Source organism: Bufo gargarizans, chromosome 3 (assembly GCF_014858855.1).
Source record: "Bufo gargarizans isolate SCDJY-AF-19 chromosome 3, ASM1485885v1, whole genome shotgun sequence".
Classification (NCBI taxonomy): Eukaryota; Metazoa; Chordata; class Amphibia; order Anura; family Bufonidae; genus Bufo; species Bufo gargarizans.
The window spans coordinates 259,227,651-259,245,513 of NC_058082.1; the positions used below are offsets into that span (position 1 = coordinate 259,227,651).

At 44.8% G+C, this 17,863-nt stretch overlaps 1 protein-coding gene across 5 annotated transcripts in view; it reads left to right on the forward strand.

Annotated features, from left to right (window-relative positions):
• Nucleotides 1-1,453: 1,453 nt before the first annotated feature.
• KSR1 (kinase suppressor of ras 1) overlaps nucleotides 1,454-17,863 on the forward strand; it is a 145,303-nt gene continuing 128,893 nt past the window's right edge. For all 5 annotated transcript variants that reach the window (XR_006388213.1, XM_044285112.1, XM_044285114.1 and 2 more), the window contains exon 1: nucleotides 1,454-2,027. Coding sequence is in view for 4 of the 5 variants with exons in the window: in XM_044285112.1 (XP_044141047.1) it covers nucleotides 1,827-2,027 (201 nt within the window). In the remaining variant the exon portion in view is untranslated. The remainder of the gene's footprint in view (nucleotides 2,028-17,863) is intronic.

The following is a 17,863-nucleotide window of genomic DNA, read 5'->3' on the forward strand; positions in this document are numbered from 1 at the left end:
ACAGTGATGTCACAGTGCAGAAGTAATGAATAGTGATGTCACAGTGCAGAAGTAATGAACACAGTGATGTCACAGTGCAGAAGTATTGAACACAGTGATGTCACAGTGCAGAAGTAATGAACACATGATGTCACAGTGTAGAAGTAATGGACACACTGATGTCACAGTGCAGATGTAATGAACACAGTGATGTCACAGTGCAGAAGTAATGGACACAGTGATGTCACAGTGCAGAAGTAATGAACACAGTGGTGTCACAGTGTAGAAGTAATGGACACACTGATGTCACAGTGCAGAAGTAATGAATAGTGATGTCACAGTGCAGAAGTAATGAATAGTGATGTCACAGTGCAGAAGTAATGAACACAGTGATGTCACAGTGCAGAAGTAATGAACACAGTGATGTCACAGTGTAGAAGTAATGAACACAGTGATGTCACAGTGCAGATGTAATGAACAGTGATGTCACAGTGCAGAAGTAATGAACACAGTGATGTCACAGTGCAGAAGTAATGAACACAGTGATGTCACAGTGTAGAAGTAATGAACACAGTGATGTCACAGTGCAGAAGTAATGAACAGTGATGTCACAGTGCAGAAGTAATGAATAGTGATGTCACAGCGCAGAAGTAATGAACACAGTGATGTCACAGTCAGAAGTAATGAAGACAGTGATGTCACAGTGCAGCAGTAATGAACAGTGATGTCACAGTGCAGAAGTAATGAATAGTGATGTCACAGTGCAGAAGTAATGAACACAGTGATGTCACAGTGCAGCAGTAATGAACACAGTGATGTCACAGTGCATCAGTAATGAACAGTGATGTCACAGTGCAGAAGTAATGAACAGTGATGTCACAGTGCAGAAGTAATGGACACAGTGATGTCACAGCACAAATGTAATGAGCACAGCATGATGGTGTAAGGATAATGCAAGCAGTAATAGTATAGAGGTAATCAGCACAGTGATGTCATAGTAGTGAACACAGTAAATGGCAGTACAGGGATTCCATACTGAGTGATGTCACAGCATTTCCTCACGAGCTATTGCGCACCCTCAGGTCTGGAGCAGTCTCTGGGTATGGTAGAAAATTATTCCAGTGGTGTGGAGACTAGCAATAGAATTAACCCTTTATATTATTATATTACATACCATGTATGTGAAATCATATCACCTGGGGTTTCCTTAAATCCCCTTTACTAAAATAAAAAGCACCTTTTTGAGTAGTGTACATTGTAGAGCTAGTGCTAGGTGCTTTCTGTAGGCGTCAGTCGGGGCCCCGGACTGCAGGGGCCACAGCATGGCCTCCCGCCTGGAGTGACTCAGGTATTTCAGCAGTGCACAGGGCAGAGGCGGCGTCAGACAAGTGACAGCAGCATCCCCTCCTGCAGAAGTGTGTGATCTCCTGCTGAAGACTACAAGCCCCACAATCCCTTGCTTGTGACCCGAGCTCTGACATTAACAGCAGAGAGAGGGGGAAGCGATCGGCGAGTGCAGTGTCGCTGCTGTCAGGCTATCGCCCCTCTCCTCCCCCTTATTATGGGATTTATGTAATCGCAATACCTCGCTGGTCGTGACCCCCTCCCTCCCCGGCCCGTGCACTGTATGGGGAGTGACGAGCATCGGATGGACTTTCTCTAATCCCCACCCTGCATTGATGCCCGGCGTTGTGGCACCTTCATCCTTGCCCATCGCCACTTTCTCTACATGGCCGCTTCTGCACACACGGTCTGTACGATCTGATCGCGCATTCTCTGCCGCCGAGGAGATCGCTGTCACGCTGTAATCTAGCTGCCTTGGCTGCGCGGTTCCCGATGCCGAGAAGATGGAGAGTCGGAAGCTGCTAGACAAGAAGCCGGCAGGCGATGGGCTGGGGAGCGGCGAGAGCCGGTTGGCCCTGTCCGCCCGGGAGCACTGCGAGCTCATCCAGAACATGATCGACATCACCATGTCCAACCTGCGGGGGCTCCGCACCCAGTGCGCCGCCTCTAACGACCTGGCGCAGCAGGAGATCCGGACCCTGGAGGTGGGTGACAACTGGGCTCTGCGGTCCCTGCCGTTAACCCCGTAAGGCCCGGGTTGGTAACGCCTAGAGCAGGGTGATTTCCGCATTAGAGGAAATGGGGTGTAATTGGCAGTGTGGTGAGAGGCTGCCATGTCCTCCTGTAAGGCCTGGCCTCCTCCTGGGGACAGGTGTGACAGGGCTGCCATCACTTTACATGGAGGTGATTATATTGCTGATGCAGTGGGTGGTGCTAGAAGCAGCCCCCCCAAACATAGTCGCTGATGGTGGTCTATGGTAGAATGTGGAGCCTGCCACTGCTGGTCCATTGGACCACTCTTCATAAAGCCCAACCTGGTTGGATATTTGTAAAGATAAATCTCATTATAACCCCCAACTGCAGCTCCCATGTGGTAGAACATTTTCTGTAGGTTCTCAAAGCACAAGGTAGTTGGGTAGTCCATGATTTGTTGTGTCTACTCAAAAAGATAAAGAGTTACTAGACTAAGGGCATGATTTCCGGGCCTATTATATGGACTCTTGTTCCCGGTCATTGGCCTGGATAATGGAACGAGCGCTCGGGGTATCTTTCATCAGGATGCAGGATTAGGACTGATTCACAGGACCGTGACCGACCCAGGAAACCCGTTCCCCGTGTCAGATTGCATCATAGTCATTTATGTTAGTCAGTTCCTATCTGATCACAAGTCCGTTGTACTGTCATTAGACCCGCCATCACATATGAGCTGACTGTATCCTAAAACACTACCATACAGTCAGTCCGGGTCAGGGGAGCCACGGTCGGTCTGAGAGATGCGGCCAACCCATGGAACGTGTTTCCTGGTCTGATATAGGTCGTGTGAATCAGCCCTTATCGGCAGCACTTCTTCCTGTGTAGTCATGGATGTGCTGCCTAGGATCAGTAGACGTGAATGAGGCAGTAATTGTTCCTCCCATGTTCGGCTTGCTTGGGCCCCTGTGTAATCAGGCCAGTGCAAATGAGCGCCGATGGATGTGTTATCATCTGAGTCTCACTTCCTTCTGGGATTCGCGTCCCCACCTATCCCTTGGTTGAACTTGATAGACGTATGTCTTTTTTCAACCGTATTAACTATGTAACTATCCATCGGCGCTCACACTGCTGAACATCGGGCAGTGTAATAAGGCCTTAAAGTGGATCTTATATATCAGATAATTTTGGCAGATCTATACAATTTTGGTGGGTCTGCTACTGACCTAATGTCCCAACATACACATTACATGACCATCAAATATCACCAAAAGTGACTACATCTACCAACAACTATTGTATGTCCACCTTAAAGGCATGGACCACTACCAGTCTAATATTGATAACCTATCCTGGGGATAATTAGAGCTACATACGTCTGTCCAATAGCTTGACATCTGACTTGAACCTTTAGCATGTACACATTTATATTGGAGGGTCTGTTTGGGGCTTCCGTTGCAGATTCCACCAAAAAGAGTGGACAAAAAAGTCCTGCCCCAAAAAAATAATTGAACACCTGTACAGAAACGGAATACTCTCCATTAGAGTCAATGGTTCCACTTATGTGTCGAATATGGCATTTCCACTATTTCGGTTGTTCAGAACAACGGACATAACTAGCACAGATGTGAAGATACACTTTACACAAACACCAGACCTGCACAGAAGTGTGATATGGTAGGCCCCACGCCTCTGTGTATTCTATTAAATCTGAATTTGTATCAGCACATATGAGAAGATGCTTTCAATTCAGCACCATTTTTGGTCCTTCAGTTGTCTCTGAGCGTGGCCTACTAGAAGACATAGTAAATTAGACATAAAAGCAGAAGAATGCTCATTGTAGTTTCCCATGGAGGAATCTATTGTATGTTTTGTTGGCCTTATACTGTCTATGCCGGTCTTGATTTGATGTACTTTTTGAGGTTTTCTGTTGAGACTAGACTAGACCACTCATGGCCTGGTTGCAATGTTAGGTTACAGAGCAATAGAAACACTTAGGTTTAGAAAAGGAGAAGCTAAATCAAGTTTGTGTTGTTCGTCTACATTCCTTTGTGTCTCATGTATGGTGTCATGCTATTGTAGTTTCTTTCTGTCCACCGAAGGAGAAGTGACAACCAGATGTTCCTCATAATTCTGAAGTTACCCATGAAGCAGATATTCTAGTCTTCACTGTTTTGTATGGGGCTACATTCCTCATGTTATTTTTAAAAGTTGCTCTTTATGCATATTACCGTAAATCTGTATGATTGCAATATGACCTACGTATGAGGCCTAGTGCTACCTGAGGCACAACATGTTCATCATCTGGGCGACGACTAAGCCAACAATCATATAGGACATAGAATGGTTTTGTTGCCACAAGAGGCGCACATTACCTACTTATAGATTGGTGACAAAGTGCCCGTACTTGACCACTATGCTGTGATTTCCCATGGCATGTGTCATCACCGTACAGATTCCATGTGTCCCTGGATGGAGACGTTCATTTTTGGAAATTGCTGATGTGGTTGCTTGGCTTTGTAATCATTTGATGTCCCCACTTGTCAGAGTTACAATCTGAAAGGCTCATTCTATAAAAATGCTAAGTTCCAACCTGTTGGATCTTTGCTAAAACTTGTGAAAACCAGTGAAGACTCTTCATTTCCCCCATAGGCTAATCTAGGTTTCTGGGCAGGATGACGTTCCCCGGGTCTTGGTGTTGCTTGACTCACAGAATATGTGTAAGGCAGTTGGACAGGTTTCACATGTTTTTATGATATACTCAGGGACTGCAGTTATGAAAAGGAAATAGCTAATTAGAGGGACTGTTTAGTTTGTGGTTTGGGTGGAATTTAATGCTATCCCAGCCAAGCCACACATTTAACCTTATAAAAGCTTTTTACCGTGTCTTCCTTCTAGCACGCAGTCTGCGTCATTGTCTATAGATAGTTTAGCTTTTGTTACGTTTAGTGGAACGGGAGCTTATATTCCTAGATTGCGCCTAGTGCTGTGCCCGGGAGCAGAGTTTTCCATATTGGCACAGTCAGCATACATACGTTTCATTCCTGCAGGCATTAGAGAATCATCAAACATACAATCCCTGTGTCCTCTCCCCTTGTTGTTTGATGTATTCCAGGTAATGAACGGTTGTACTTACAGTGCATCAGTATACTGTAAATCTATCTATCTATCTATCTTTCTATCCATCTATCTATCATCTATCTATCTATTATCTATCTGTCATCTATCTATCTATCTATCATCTATCTATTATCTATCTATCATCTATCTATCTATTATCTATCTGTCATCTATCTATCTATCATCTATCTATTATCTATCTATTATCTATCTATCTATCTATCTATCTATCATCTATCTATTATCTATCTATCATCTATCTATTATCTATCATCTATCTATCATCTATCTATCTATCTAAAGGAAGATGAATTTTTCATCTTCTTTTCCATCTTCTTTTACTACACTGCTCCTTGTCCAGGAACATTGGGACTTGCACCTGGCACATCTACAGAGTGCTGCTGATTATCTTTTTTGTTTTTATCTATTTATCTATCATCTATTATCTATCTATCTATCTATCTATCTATCTATCTATCTATCTATCTATCTATCATCTGTCTATCATCTATTATCTATCTATCATCTATCTATCATCTATTATCTATCAATCTATCTATCTATCTATCATCTATCTATCATCTATCTATCAATCTATCTATCTATCTATCTATCTATCTATCTATCTAGCTAGCTAGCTAATCAAATCAGCTTTATTGGCAGGACTAAATACATTTTAGCATTGCCAAAGCAAGTGGGAAATAATTGGGTAGGGTTGGGGGTGGGGACACGTCCAGGGTGGGGGTATAGGAGTCCATGGAATATCAGGCTCCTCTCAGTCTATGGCAGGCAGTAATATATTGTGCTGCTATGGCCGCTGTGTTCTCCTCTTCCCCCAGCAGTATGGAGAGTCTTTCTTCCTCCTCCACGGAGGTGAAGTCTGGGCAGAGATCAGACAGTCTCCTGGAGTGAGTCTCCCTCACTGCTGAGTATTTGGGGCACCGCAGCAGGAAATGAGCCTCATCCTCCACAGTCTCCTGGTCGCACTGCTGGCACAGTCTACACTCCCTGGGCATGTACCCCTGTCGGTGACGCCCGGATTCAATGGGCAGGCTGTGGGCGCTAAGTCTGTACCGGCTCAGGATCTGTCGGTCTTTTGGATTGGGGAGTTTCTCCAGATATGGGGCCAGTTTGTATTCCCTCTGCAGGCTCTAGTATACTGTCAGCTTCTGTGATGTTCTTATGTCGTTTTTCCAGACGCTAATATACTCCTCTTTGTACTTGTGTATCGTCCTCTGGATTTCGCCCCTTTGTCAGGCTATATTGGTTGGTGGCTTGGGCAGGCTGGGTTTGGGTGACTTGTTGCAGGGTGCTTTGTTTTTCTGGGGCTTCTTGGTGTAGCAAGGCTTTGTGATGGTAGGAGCTGGGACTGCTGCTATGAAGATGGGATCTGAATGATAGCGCCCTCTTCTGGACAGCAAAGTAGAGTGGGAATCTGCCCAGTTCTGCTCGACAGGCCCTGTTTGAGGTGCTCCTGTGGACCTGGAGAAAGTGCTTGCAGAGTTCTAGGTGGAATAGTTCTGTTGGCCCAGAGTCCCACTTTGCCCAGTCTGGGTATGTGTCTGGGCCCCAGACTTCGCTGCCATACAGGAGGATTGGGGCGATGATGGTGTCAAGGATTTTAAGCCAGATGGTCACTGGTGCTTTAAGGTGATACAGACGCCTTCTGATTGCATAGAAGGTTTTACTCGCCTTGTTTTTCAGTATTTCCATGGCTTTCTTAAAACTCCCTGATTGGCTGATTTCTAGGCCCAGGTAGGTGTAGCTGTCTGTTTCTGAAATTGGACAGTTGTTTAGCAGGAAGGGAGGACGCCCGGCTGCTTTTCGATTTCTTTTCTGGAACACCATGATGTTGGTTTTCTTTGGATTAATGGGCAGTGCCCATGTGTTACTGAACTTCTCCAGGATTTTCAGGTTATCATGGAGACCTTTCTCAGTTGGCGATAGTAGCAGAAGATCATCTGCATAAAGGAGAAATTTCACCTCAGTGTCATGGAGGGTGAGACCAGGTGCTGTGGAGGACTCCAGAGCCGCCGCCAGCTCATTGATGTAGATGTTAAACAGGGTTGGACTGAGGCTGCAGCCCTGTCCGACTCCTCGGCTCTGCTGGAAATAAGCCGTTCTCCTCCCATTTACCTTCACGCTGCATCTGTTCTCAGTGTAGGAGCTTCTGATGACATCATATGTTTTTCCTCCTATTCCGCTTTCAAGAAATTTCAGGAATAGGCCCGGATGCCACACTTAGTCAAAGGCCTTCATCTATCTATCTAGACATCTATCTATCATCTATCTATTATCTATCTATCAAATCAAATCAGCTTTATTGGCAGGACTAAATACATTTTTGCATTGCCAAAGCAAGTGGGAAATAATTGGGTAGGGTTGGGGGATGGGGACATATACAGAGTGAGGGTATAGGAGTCCATGGAATATCAGGCTCCTCTCAGTCTATGGCAGGCAGTAATATATTGTGCTGCTATGGCCGCTGTGTTCTCCTCTTCCCCCAGCAGTATGGAGAGTCTTTCTTCCTCCTCCATGGAGGTGAAGTCTGGGCAGAGATCAGACAGTCTCCTGGAGTGAGTCTCCCTCACTGCTGAGTATTTGGGGCACCGCAGCAGGAAATGAGCCTCATCCTCCACAGTCTCTTGGTCGCACTGCTGGCACAGTCTGCTCTCCCTGGGTATGTACCTCTGTCGGTGACGCCCGGATTCAATGAGCTGGCTGTGGGCGCTCAGTCTGTACCGGCTCAGGATCTGTCAGTCTTTTGGATTGGGGAGTTTCTCCAGATATGGGGCCAGTTTGTATTGCCTCTGCAGGCTCTGGTATACTGTCAGCTTCTGGGATGTTCTTATGTCGTTCCTCCAGACGCTAATATACTTCTCTTTGTATTCGTGTGTCGTCCTCTGTATTTCGCCCTTTGTCAGGCTATATTGGTTGGTGGCTTGGGCAGGCTGGGTTTGGGTGACTTGTTGCAGGGTGCTTTGTTTTTCTGGGGCTTCTTGGTGTAGCAAGGCTTTGTGATGGTAGGAGCTGGGACTGCTGCTATGAAGATGGGCTCTGAATGATAGCGCCCTCTTCTGGACAGCAAAGTAGAGTGGGAATCTGCCCAGTTCTGCTCGACAGGAGCTGTTTGAGGTGCCCCTGTGGACCTGGAGAAAGTGCTTGCAGATCTATCTATCATCTATCTATCTAAAAGAAAAAGAAAAAATCATTACTTCTATCTATCTATCTCATATCTATCTATCTATCTCATATCTATCTATCTATCTATCTATCTATCTATCATCTATCTATCTCATATCTATCTATCTATCTATCTATCTATCTATCTCATATCTATCTATCTATCTATCTATCTATCTATCTCATATCTATCTATCTAGGCAGGGAAGTACAAATAGCAGAAACCATATAATATTGCTGTCATTGGAGCTGTATGGTCGATTTCGCAAGAATCCCATGGTATAATAGATGGTTTTCTTTATTTATTTTCAACATTAAGGCCACATGTGTCATGGGTGAATCACCCCTTCGTCAGACACAATGTTATACATAAAAAATTCATTGCATTGGTTTTAAAACCGCACCTCTTGATGGGCGAGACACAGTGAGGGGTCAAAGCTTAAGGTATCAAAAATACCTGTACTAAATGACATCAAATAAAATAATATATTGAGGTTAGCAAAAATAATAAATAAATCATGTGTGGCAAGTCTATCTGTAATAGAAAGTCCCATTAGTAGCAAATTGAAGAAATAGTGAGTTAATAAATTAATGTTTAACCCCTTAGTGACTACGAGCATTAAAAAAAAAGCTTATTCTAAGAGCTATAACTTTTTTTGGTTTTTTCATCAATGTACTTGTATGAGGTCTTATTTTTGCAGGACAAGTTATAGTTTTTAATGCACCATTTTAAGTACATGTAATGATTGATTAAAGCCAGCTGTTTAGCTAAAACCCCCTTTGTTTACGTCAGTAAAAAGGTGTATTAGTGGTCACTAAGGGGTTAAAAAATAAATAATAAAAGAATAGTTGATTGAGTCCAATATTGCTTGAAAATGAGCCATGAGAGTTTGTGTCTATCTATCTATCTATCTATCTATCTATCATATCTATTATCTATCTATCTATCTATCTATCTATCTATCCCATATATATCTATCTATCTATCTATCTATCCCATATCTATTATCTATCTATCTATCCCATATCTATTATCTATCTATCTATCTATCTATCCCATATCTATTATCTATCTATCTATCTATCTAATATCTATTATCTATCTATCTATCTATCTATCTAATATCTATCTATCTACCCATCTATCCATCTATCTATCTATAACACAGCTAGAGCAGCAGCACAGTTAGAAAGTATAAATAGGGTGCAAGTCCTCAGGGAAGGCAGGCGTCTCTTCCTCTGTGTAATACGTCCCAAAAATGAGGCAGCACCCCAGCACCCCCGAGTGCTGCCTCGTTTTTTGGACGTATCTACAGTATCTATAGATCAGTCTATCTATCTATTATCTATCTATCTATCTATCTATCTATCTCATATCTATCTCATTATTATCTATCTATCTATCATGTCTGTATGCAGCATTATATTGTATTTTTAGCGTACAGTACATGAGTTCTATAGAAGCTTTGATCATAAACTAGAGTCTAAAGTTCTTTTCTACACTTTGTGACCTTTGGTAAATGCAGACATTTCTGCTTACATCACTGGCCATTACCTAAAGGCTGGTAAATGCTGATCTATGGCGTGGTCACACAGTCTACTCTGGAATACAGCTTTTATTAAAGGCTGTCTCAGTAGATGTTCTTACTTTTGTCAATCGGTTTTTAGATTATTATTTTTTTTAAGTGCAGTTGATAATTGTTCTCCAGGATTGAAGAAATCCAGGAAGCAGTTACCAGTCAGGCTACTTTCACACCAGCGTTTCTATTTTCCAGTATTGAGATCCGTCATAGGATCTCAATACCGGAGAAAAACGCTTCCGATTTATCCCCATTCATTGTCAATGGGGACAAAACTGAACTGAACAGAACGGAATCACCAAAATGCATTCTTTTCTGTTTGGCTGCATCCCCATCGCGGACAGAATAACGCTGCAAGCTGCGGTTTTCTTACCGTCATGGAATGTGGAGCAAAACGGATCCGGCATGATCCACAATGCAAGTCAATGGGGATGGATCCGTTTTATCAGACAGAAAACTGATCCGTCTCCCATTGACTTTCAATGGAGTTCACGACGGATCCGTCTCGGCAATGTTAAAGGGAGTCTTTCATGCAGATTCACCCTATTAACCTAATAACAGTGTTATGCCCACAGCATCCCCCCTATTAAAGTGGTGCTTACCGTTTGTTCCTTGCTAGCATTGTTGTGTAGAAAAACCGCATGCAAATGAGTCTGTGAAGGTGCCCAGGGGCGGCGTTACAACGGCCGGTGCCCAGGCCCCTGGGTCATTTTCATACGAAGGCACTCCCCCTCCGCCGCGTCTGCCCGCCCTTAGTCTCTGTTCTAACCTCCCTCCTCCCATCCGTAATCCCGCACATGCGCTGATGAACATGATATCGGCACGTGCGCATTGAATGAGCACTGTCCGGCCGGGGCATCGCAGTTTAGCGTGCGCATGCGCGGGATTACGGACGGGAGGAGTGAGGTTAGAACAGAGACTAAGGGCGGGCAGACGCGGCGGAGGGGGAGTGCCTTTGTATGAAAATGACCCAGGGGCCTGGGCACCGGCCGTTGTAACGCCGCCCCAGGGCACCTTCACAGACTCATTTGCATACGGAATAAAAGTGTTTTTCTCCACAACGATGCTAGCAAGGAACTAATGGTAAGCACCGTTTTAATAGGGGGGGTGCCGTGGGCATAACACTGTTATTAGGTTAATAGGGTGAATCTGCGTGAAAGACTCCCTTTATATATAATGCAACCGGATGCGTTCATAACGGATACAGATGGTTGTATTATCAGTAACGGAAGCGTTTTTTGCTGATCCCTGCTGGATCATTCAAAAACGCAAGTGTGAAAGTAGCCTTACACACAACGCCATCAATCACTGATAACACCCCCTCTCTGTATCAATAGCTGTTCACAGGAAGTGGAAAAAGCTAAGATATAACTGTATACAGTAAATTGCAAGATTTACTGAATTTTTTCCCCCTACAAAAATATATATATATCAATCTACTCATTTCTTCCTGCTCGATAATGTTTTAAATGCTGTTTCTGGCTGATTCTGAGTGAGAGGGAGTTAGGACGCAGAATCTCCCATCTCTGTGTGTACTCTATGGGAAGACATCATTTCAGCTACTCTACACCCATCAGCTCAGGAACAAAAACTGCTTAAAAAAGGCCAGATACAAGTCACACTGCATAAAGGTCAGATAAAGTTTTATCATTCATGGCAGTTTACTTTGAACAGGTAACAGGTACGCTTTAACTATAGTGTAATGAAGTGTTCTACAACTTTGTAATATACTTTGGGGCAGATTTACTAATTCTATAAATGGTGGAAGCTTAGACAGACTGAAGACCTGTACCAGATTTATCACAGGGGCTGAGGCCGGATGAAGAATCGGGTGCAGGCATAGACACTTTTCTCTGGCTCCACGCCAACTATGGCTTGGCTTACTTTGCGGCAGAATTTGGCACGTATTAGGCCAGTCCTCATTTCCATTAAGTCACGCCGCCTTGACTGCATTCGGTTGTACCCTCTGCTAAGTGGTAGGAACCATTTTTAGCTTCTGGATGTCAAATAATGTTTCTACTGAGAGCTTTAAAATAGCACATCATACATTTGCATAACCTTTTATTATGATTAAAGGGGCTATTTGGGAATTTGATATTCATGGTCTATCCTCAGCTGTTTAAAGAATTCATGGCACTCCGTGAGCGCTTAGGCCTCCTCTTAGGCCATGTGACAGTACCGTACATCGTTCACATAGCCTAGGCACAGCTCAGTCCTAAACTGTAATACCAAGCACAGCCACTATACAATGTGTGGCGCTGTGCGTGATAAGCTGTAAAGGCAGCATCCTTTTCAAACAGCTGATCAGCCTCGGGTGTTGGAGCCCCTACCGATCTGATATTAATGACCTATTCTGAGGATAGCCCATAAATATCAAATCCCCATTTAAGCTTTATATAACATAAACGATCAGATTTGTAATAAATGGTAGTAGCCCATTCTGTATTGTGTCATTCTTATACTAAATATTGTATTAAAGGCCATCTGTCAGCAGATTTGTGCCTATGAAACTGGCTGACCTGTTAGGCTACTTTCACACTAGCGGCAGGATGGATCCGACAGGCTGTTCACCCTGTTGGATCAATCCTGCCACTATTTTGCCGTTCCGCCGGACCGCCACACCGTCCCTATTGACTATAATGGGGACGGGGGCGGAGTTCCGGCGCAGTGCGGCAGTTTGCGGTGAGTCGGACATGCAGTACTTTTAGTCTGGCTGCCTTTCGCCATGCACTGCCGTGCTGCGCCGGAGCTCCGCCCTCGTTCTCATTATAGTCAATGGGGATGGAGCGACGGCATGGCGAAATAGCGGCTGGACGGATCCGACAGGGTGAACAGCCTGTCGGATCTGTCCTGCCACTAGTGTGAAAATAGCCTTATATGTTCACTTGGCAGCTGAAGACATCTGTGTTGGTCCCATGTTCATATGAGCTCGAATTACTGAGGAAAATTATGATTTGATATATGCAAATGAGCCTCTAGGAGCAATAGGGGTGTTGCCATTACACCTAGAGGCTCTGCTTTCTGTGCATTTGCCAAGCCCTCTACATTTTGATTGACAGGACCAGGCAGTGTAAACGTCATCACACCTGTATGGCCCTCTCAAAGTGCAGAGGGCGCAGCAATTGCAGAGAGAACAGAGCCTCTAAGTGTAACGGCAATGCCCTCGTTGCTCCTAGAGGCTCATTTGCATATTACATCATCATTTTTCTCAGCAATGCGGGCACATATGAACATGGGACCAACACAGACCCTTCAGCTGCCGAGCACACATGGAACAGGTCAGCCAGGTTCATAGGTACAAATCTGCTGACATGTGCCCTTTAAATATTCCACATGTATTTCATAAGCGTGATTTCTTTGCCCCGATAGCTTTCGGTAACCTGTTCCCTCCTCTGCTGTGTTGCAGTTTCCCCACATGTCATTAAGTTTTTCATTTGAGTTTTGCAAATATGAACAGTGAGTTATACTGCGCTCTACAAGGACGCTGAAACTAGCAGTTGCAAAATGGGGTTTCGGAGTTTCCCTTTCACGTGTCGGAGGCCGCCGTTTTCTGTGATGTCTCATAAAGTCCCCTTTGGTTCGTTGAAGCAGATCTTTAGATATTTCTGATAACTTTTCTTAAGGTAAAGGATTTCCCCTTTCTGGGGTTTGCCAAGCGCGCTGTAAACCTGGCAGACTACAAGCTATTTTTTGAAGAGTGGGTTGCTCGATGCCATGGAGAATGTGTGTTCTTGCTAAAAATGCTTGGAATATGATGATTCTGAGTGGGAAGGCCTGCTAAACCACAAAGCCTTGTATGCTAGCTGAGATGTCAATGGTTCGGAATCATTGTCATCGGATCCTTTCTACCCAGAGCAGCTAGTTATTTGTGAAGAGAGGTCAGCTTTCCTTTTTTGTGTGTTTATTACTTTGCTATTGTAGTCAATGAAGTATCTAATTCATGCGGGAAATAAACCTTAGTCTTGCTAATCTCTTCCAAAGGTAAGGCTACTTTCACACTTGCGCTTGATCGGATCCGTTCTGAACGGATCCGATCATATTAATGCAGACGGAGGCTCCGTTCAGTACGGATCCGTCTGCATTAATAACTTAGAAAAATTTCTAAGTCTGAAAGTAGCCTGAGCGGATCCGTTCAGACTTTCAATGTAAAGTCAATGGGGGACGGATCCGCTTGAAGATTGAGCCATATGGTGTCATCTTTAAGCGGATCCGTTCCCATTGACTTACATTGTAAGTCTGAACGGATCCGCTCGCCTCCGCACGGCCAGGCGGACAGCTGAACGCTGCAAGCAGCGTTCAGCTGTCCGCCTGGCCGTGCGGAGGCGAGCGGAGCGGAGGCTGAACGCCGCCAGACTGATGCAGTCTGAGCGGATTCCGCTCCATTCAGACTGCATCAGGGCTGGACGGAGGCGTTCGGGTCCGCTCGTGAGCTCCTTCAAACGGAGCTCACGAGCGGACTGACGAACGCAAGTGTGAAAGTAGCCTATTCTGACAGAGGGACAGACCACCAGACGGATACCGCCTCCCCCTATTGACTTTAATAGAATCCGACGGGCATCCAGCCGATTTCTGGCTTTTGGCTGGACAAAAACCACCGTATGCAGGGGCGTAGCTATAGGGGGTGCAGAGGTAGCAGTCGCCACCGGGCCCAGGAGCCTGAGGGGGCCCAAAGACCCTTGTGCCGCATAAGAAGACACCAGTATTATAGAAAGTACATAATGGTCAAGTTACACCTCTGGCTGAAGGGAAGGGGTTAGGTTGAGAATTTAGCATGGGGGGAGATGCCGTTTCAATTTTTGCCTCAGGTAGGACGTTTTCTATGTGCTTCCCTGCCCCTGCCCACAAAGAGGGAAGGGGCCCCAAGCTGAACTCTTGCACCAGGGCCCATGAGCCTTTCGCTGGTTATTTATGCCAGAAAGCAGCAGGATCCCATTTTAGTCAATAGAGGTCCGGTGATAACCAGCGTTATGAGGCTATGCCGGATACAGTAACTCCGGTAGTCCTCTTCTGGAACAGACTACTGAATGACTTTTACCAGAGATGTGAATTTAATCAAAGACCATTGTAAATTATTTCAGATTTAGCCTGTATTATTGTAATGCTTATAGATAGCGAGTCATGTAACATCCAAGACCGTAAACGGGATGAATGTGCAGTAACACACAAGTACTGTACCTAGGCAGAGGTGCATACTGCTGACCCATGGACATTCAGTGTGCCCCTGGGCGCTACCTTCATAGAGCACCCTATTGTGGAGTATATTTTCCCCGGTAGCATATATATAATAATACTACTACCGTAATTCAGCATCTGAACATGGAACAAAGTTATTTCATTCCAACTGAAAAAAATATCCATTTGGCATTAGTGGTACAGTATATCAAGGTACAGTAGGGGCCATTAACCTTTATGAGTACTGTATTATACCTCAGTACAAGTCAAGAGGTTGTATGGAAGTACATATTACTGTCATAGGCCTGCTGTGGTGGATATACTGCCTTTGTAAGATTAAGGGTGTGATTTATGGAGTTGAAATATGCCTATATTAGGTATATTTCAGGCGCCGATTGTGGAGCAATGGCACTCTGCGACTTTTTCCAGGTCTAACAAATTGGGCGTGGCATCGGCGAGGAAGGGGACGGACCCACAGCCCATGAGTAGAAAATGGTCTAAATGTAAAACAGCTCGGAAGTAGCGGTGGATCCGCTGAAGTTATGGAGAGGCCGGCGTCTCTTCATAACTCCGGTGGATCCACCGCCAGCACAGGGGCTTTGCGTCTAAAACGCTGCTCCTAATAAATGTGCCCTAAGTTCTAAAGAGCTCTTACCAAATATACGGGTCTAACGTAGTTTTTATTATAAGGTTAGAGAAAGCTTGGTATATGTGTATATGGTTTTCATGTAAAGTGTCATACATCTGGTTGAGGAAGTGTACATTCACCTTTGAACAACATTTTACAGTTCGCTTAGATATTTGTTACCTGCAAGTTAAGTAACTCTGCAAATATGTTGTATTCTTTGTACTGATCTTGATTTACAGCCGGTATTATAGTCTAGGGCTGCATTCACTACCCCACTGGCTGCAGAGAGGAGATCTCCAAGCATTGCTTGCCTGTTGGCTGAACGTGTACTTAGACCTTGCTCTAGTGATTTGCATTCTGGTAGGTGGCACTTTTACACTAGAGCCCGTAGAGTAGTCACGTTATAGCAGTATTTAACCAATGCTAATATCTGAAATGTGCATGCATTGATAGATGGTAAAATGGCACATGCGCAGTATGTATCTCATCATCAGGAAAGTCATACTGACACTCGAACTCTGCACGTGTCGGTAATGTTGAATCGGTACATGTGCAGTTAACTCAGCATGTTTAACCCTAAGGGCTGTTTCACACGAGCGGATGCCGTGCGTCGCATCCGCTCCGTGAAAGACAGCCAAAACCCGATGCAGACTTCAGAGGCACGGAGCATTAAGGCCCCTTTCACACGGGCGAGATTTCCGCGCGGGTGCGATGCGTGAGTTGAACGCATTGCACCCGCACTGAATCCTGACCCATTCATTTCTATGGGGCTGTTCACATGAGCGGTGATTTTCACGCATCACTTATGCGTTGCGTGAAAATCGCAGCATGTTCTATATTCAGCGTTTTTCACGTAACGCAGGCCCCATAGAAATGAATGGGGTTGCGTGAAAATCGCAAGCATCCGCAAGCAAGTGCGGATGCGGTGCGATTTCCAAGCATGGGTTCTAGGTGACAGTCTATTCACTGTATTATTTTCCCTTATAACATGGTTATAAGGCTGGTTTCACACGGGCGTTGCGGAAAAATGTGCGGGTGCGTTGCGGAAACACCCGCAATTTTTCCGCGCGAGTGCAAAACATTGTAATGCGTTTTGCACTCGCGTGAGAAAAATCGTGCATGTTTGGTACCCAAACCCGAACTTCTTCACAGAAGTTCGGGCTTGGGATTGATGTTCTGAAGATTGTATTATTTTCCCTTATAACATGGTTATAAGGGAAAATAATAGCATTCTGAATACAGAATGCTTAGTATAATAGCGCTGGAAGGGTTAAAAAAAATAAAAAAGTTAATTCACCTTATCCCCATGATCGTGTAGATCCCGGTCTGTTCTTTAGCTGTCGGCTGAATGACCTTTGGTGATGTCAGATCACATGCTCCAATCACATGGTCCATCACCATGGTGATGGAGCATGTGATCTGACATCACCACAGGTCCTTTAGCCACAGCTAAAGAACAGACCGACCGGGAACTAGGCGATCATGGGGATAAGGTGAGTTAACTTTTTTATTTTTTTTAACCCTCCCAGCACTATTATACTAAGCATTCTGTAGTCAGAATGCTATTATTTTCCCTTAGGCCCCTTTCACACGGGCGAGATTTCCGCGCGGGTGCGATGCGTGAGTTGAACGCATTGCACCCGCACTGAATCCTGACCCATTCATTTCTATGGGGCTGTTCACATGAGCGGTGATTTTCACGCATCACTTATGCGTTGCGTGAAAATCGCAGCATGTTCTATATTCAGCGTTTTTCACGTAACGCAGGCCCCATAGAAATGAATGGGGTTGCGTGAAAATCGCAAGCATCCGCAAGCAAGTGTGGATGCGGTGCGATTTCCAAGCATGGGTTCTAGGTGACAGTCTATTCACTGTATTATTTTCCCTTATAACATGGTTATAAGGCTGGTTTCACACGGGCGTTGCAGAAAAATGTGCGGGTGCGTTGCGGAAACACCCGCGATTTTTCCGCGCGAGTGCAAAACATTGTAATGCGTTTTGCACTCGCGTGAGAAAAATCGCGCATGTTTGGTACCCAAACCCGAACTTCTTCACAGAAGTTCGGGCTTGGGATTGATGTTCTGAAGATTGTATTATTTTCCCTTATAACATGGTTATAAGGGAAAATAATAGCATTCTGAATACAGAATGCTTAGTATAATAGCGC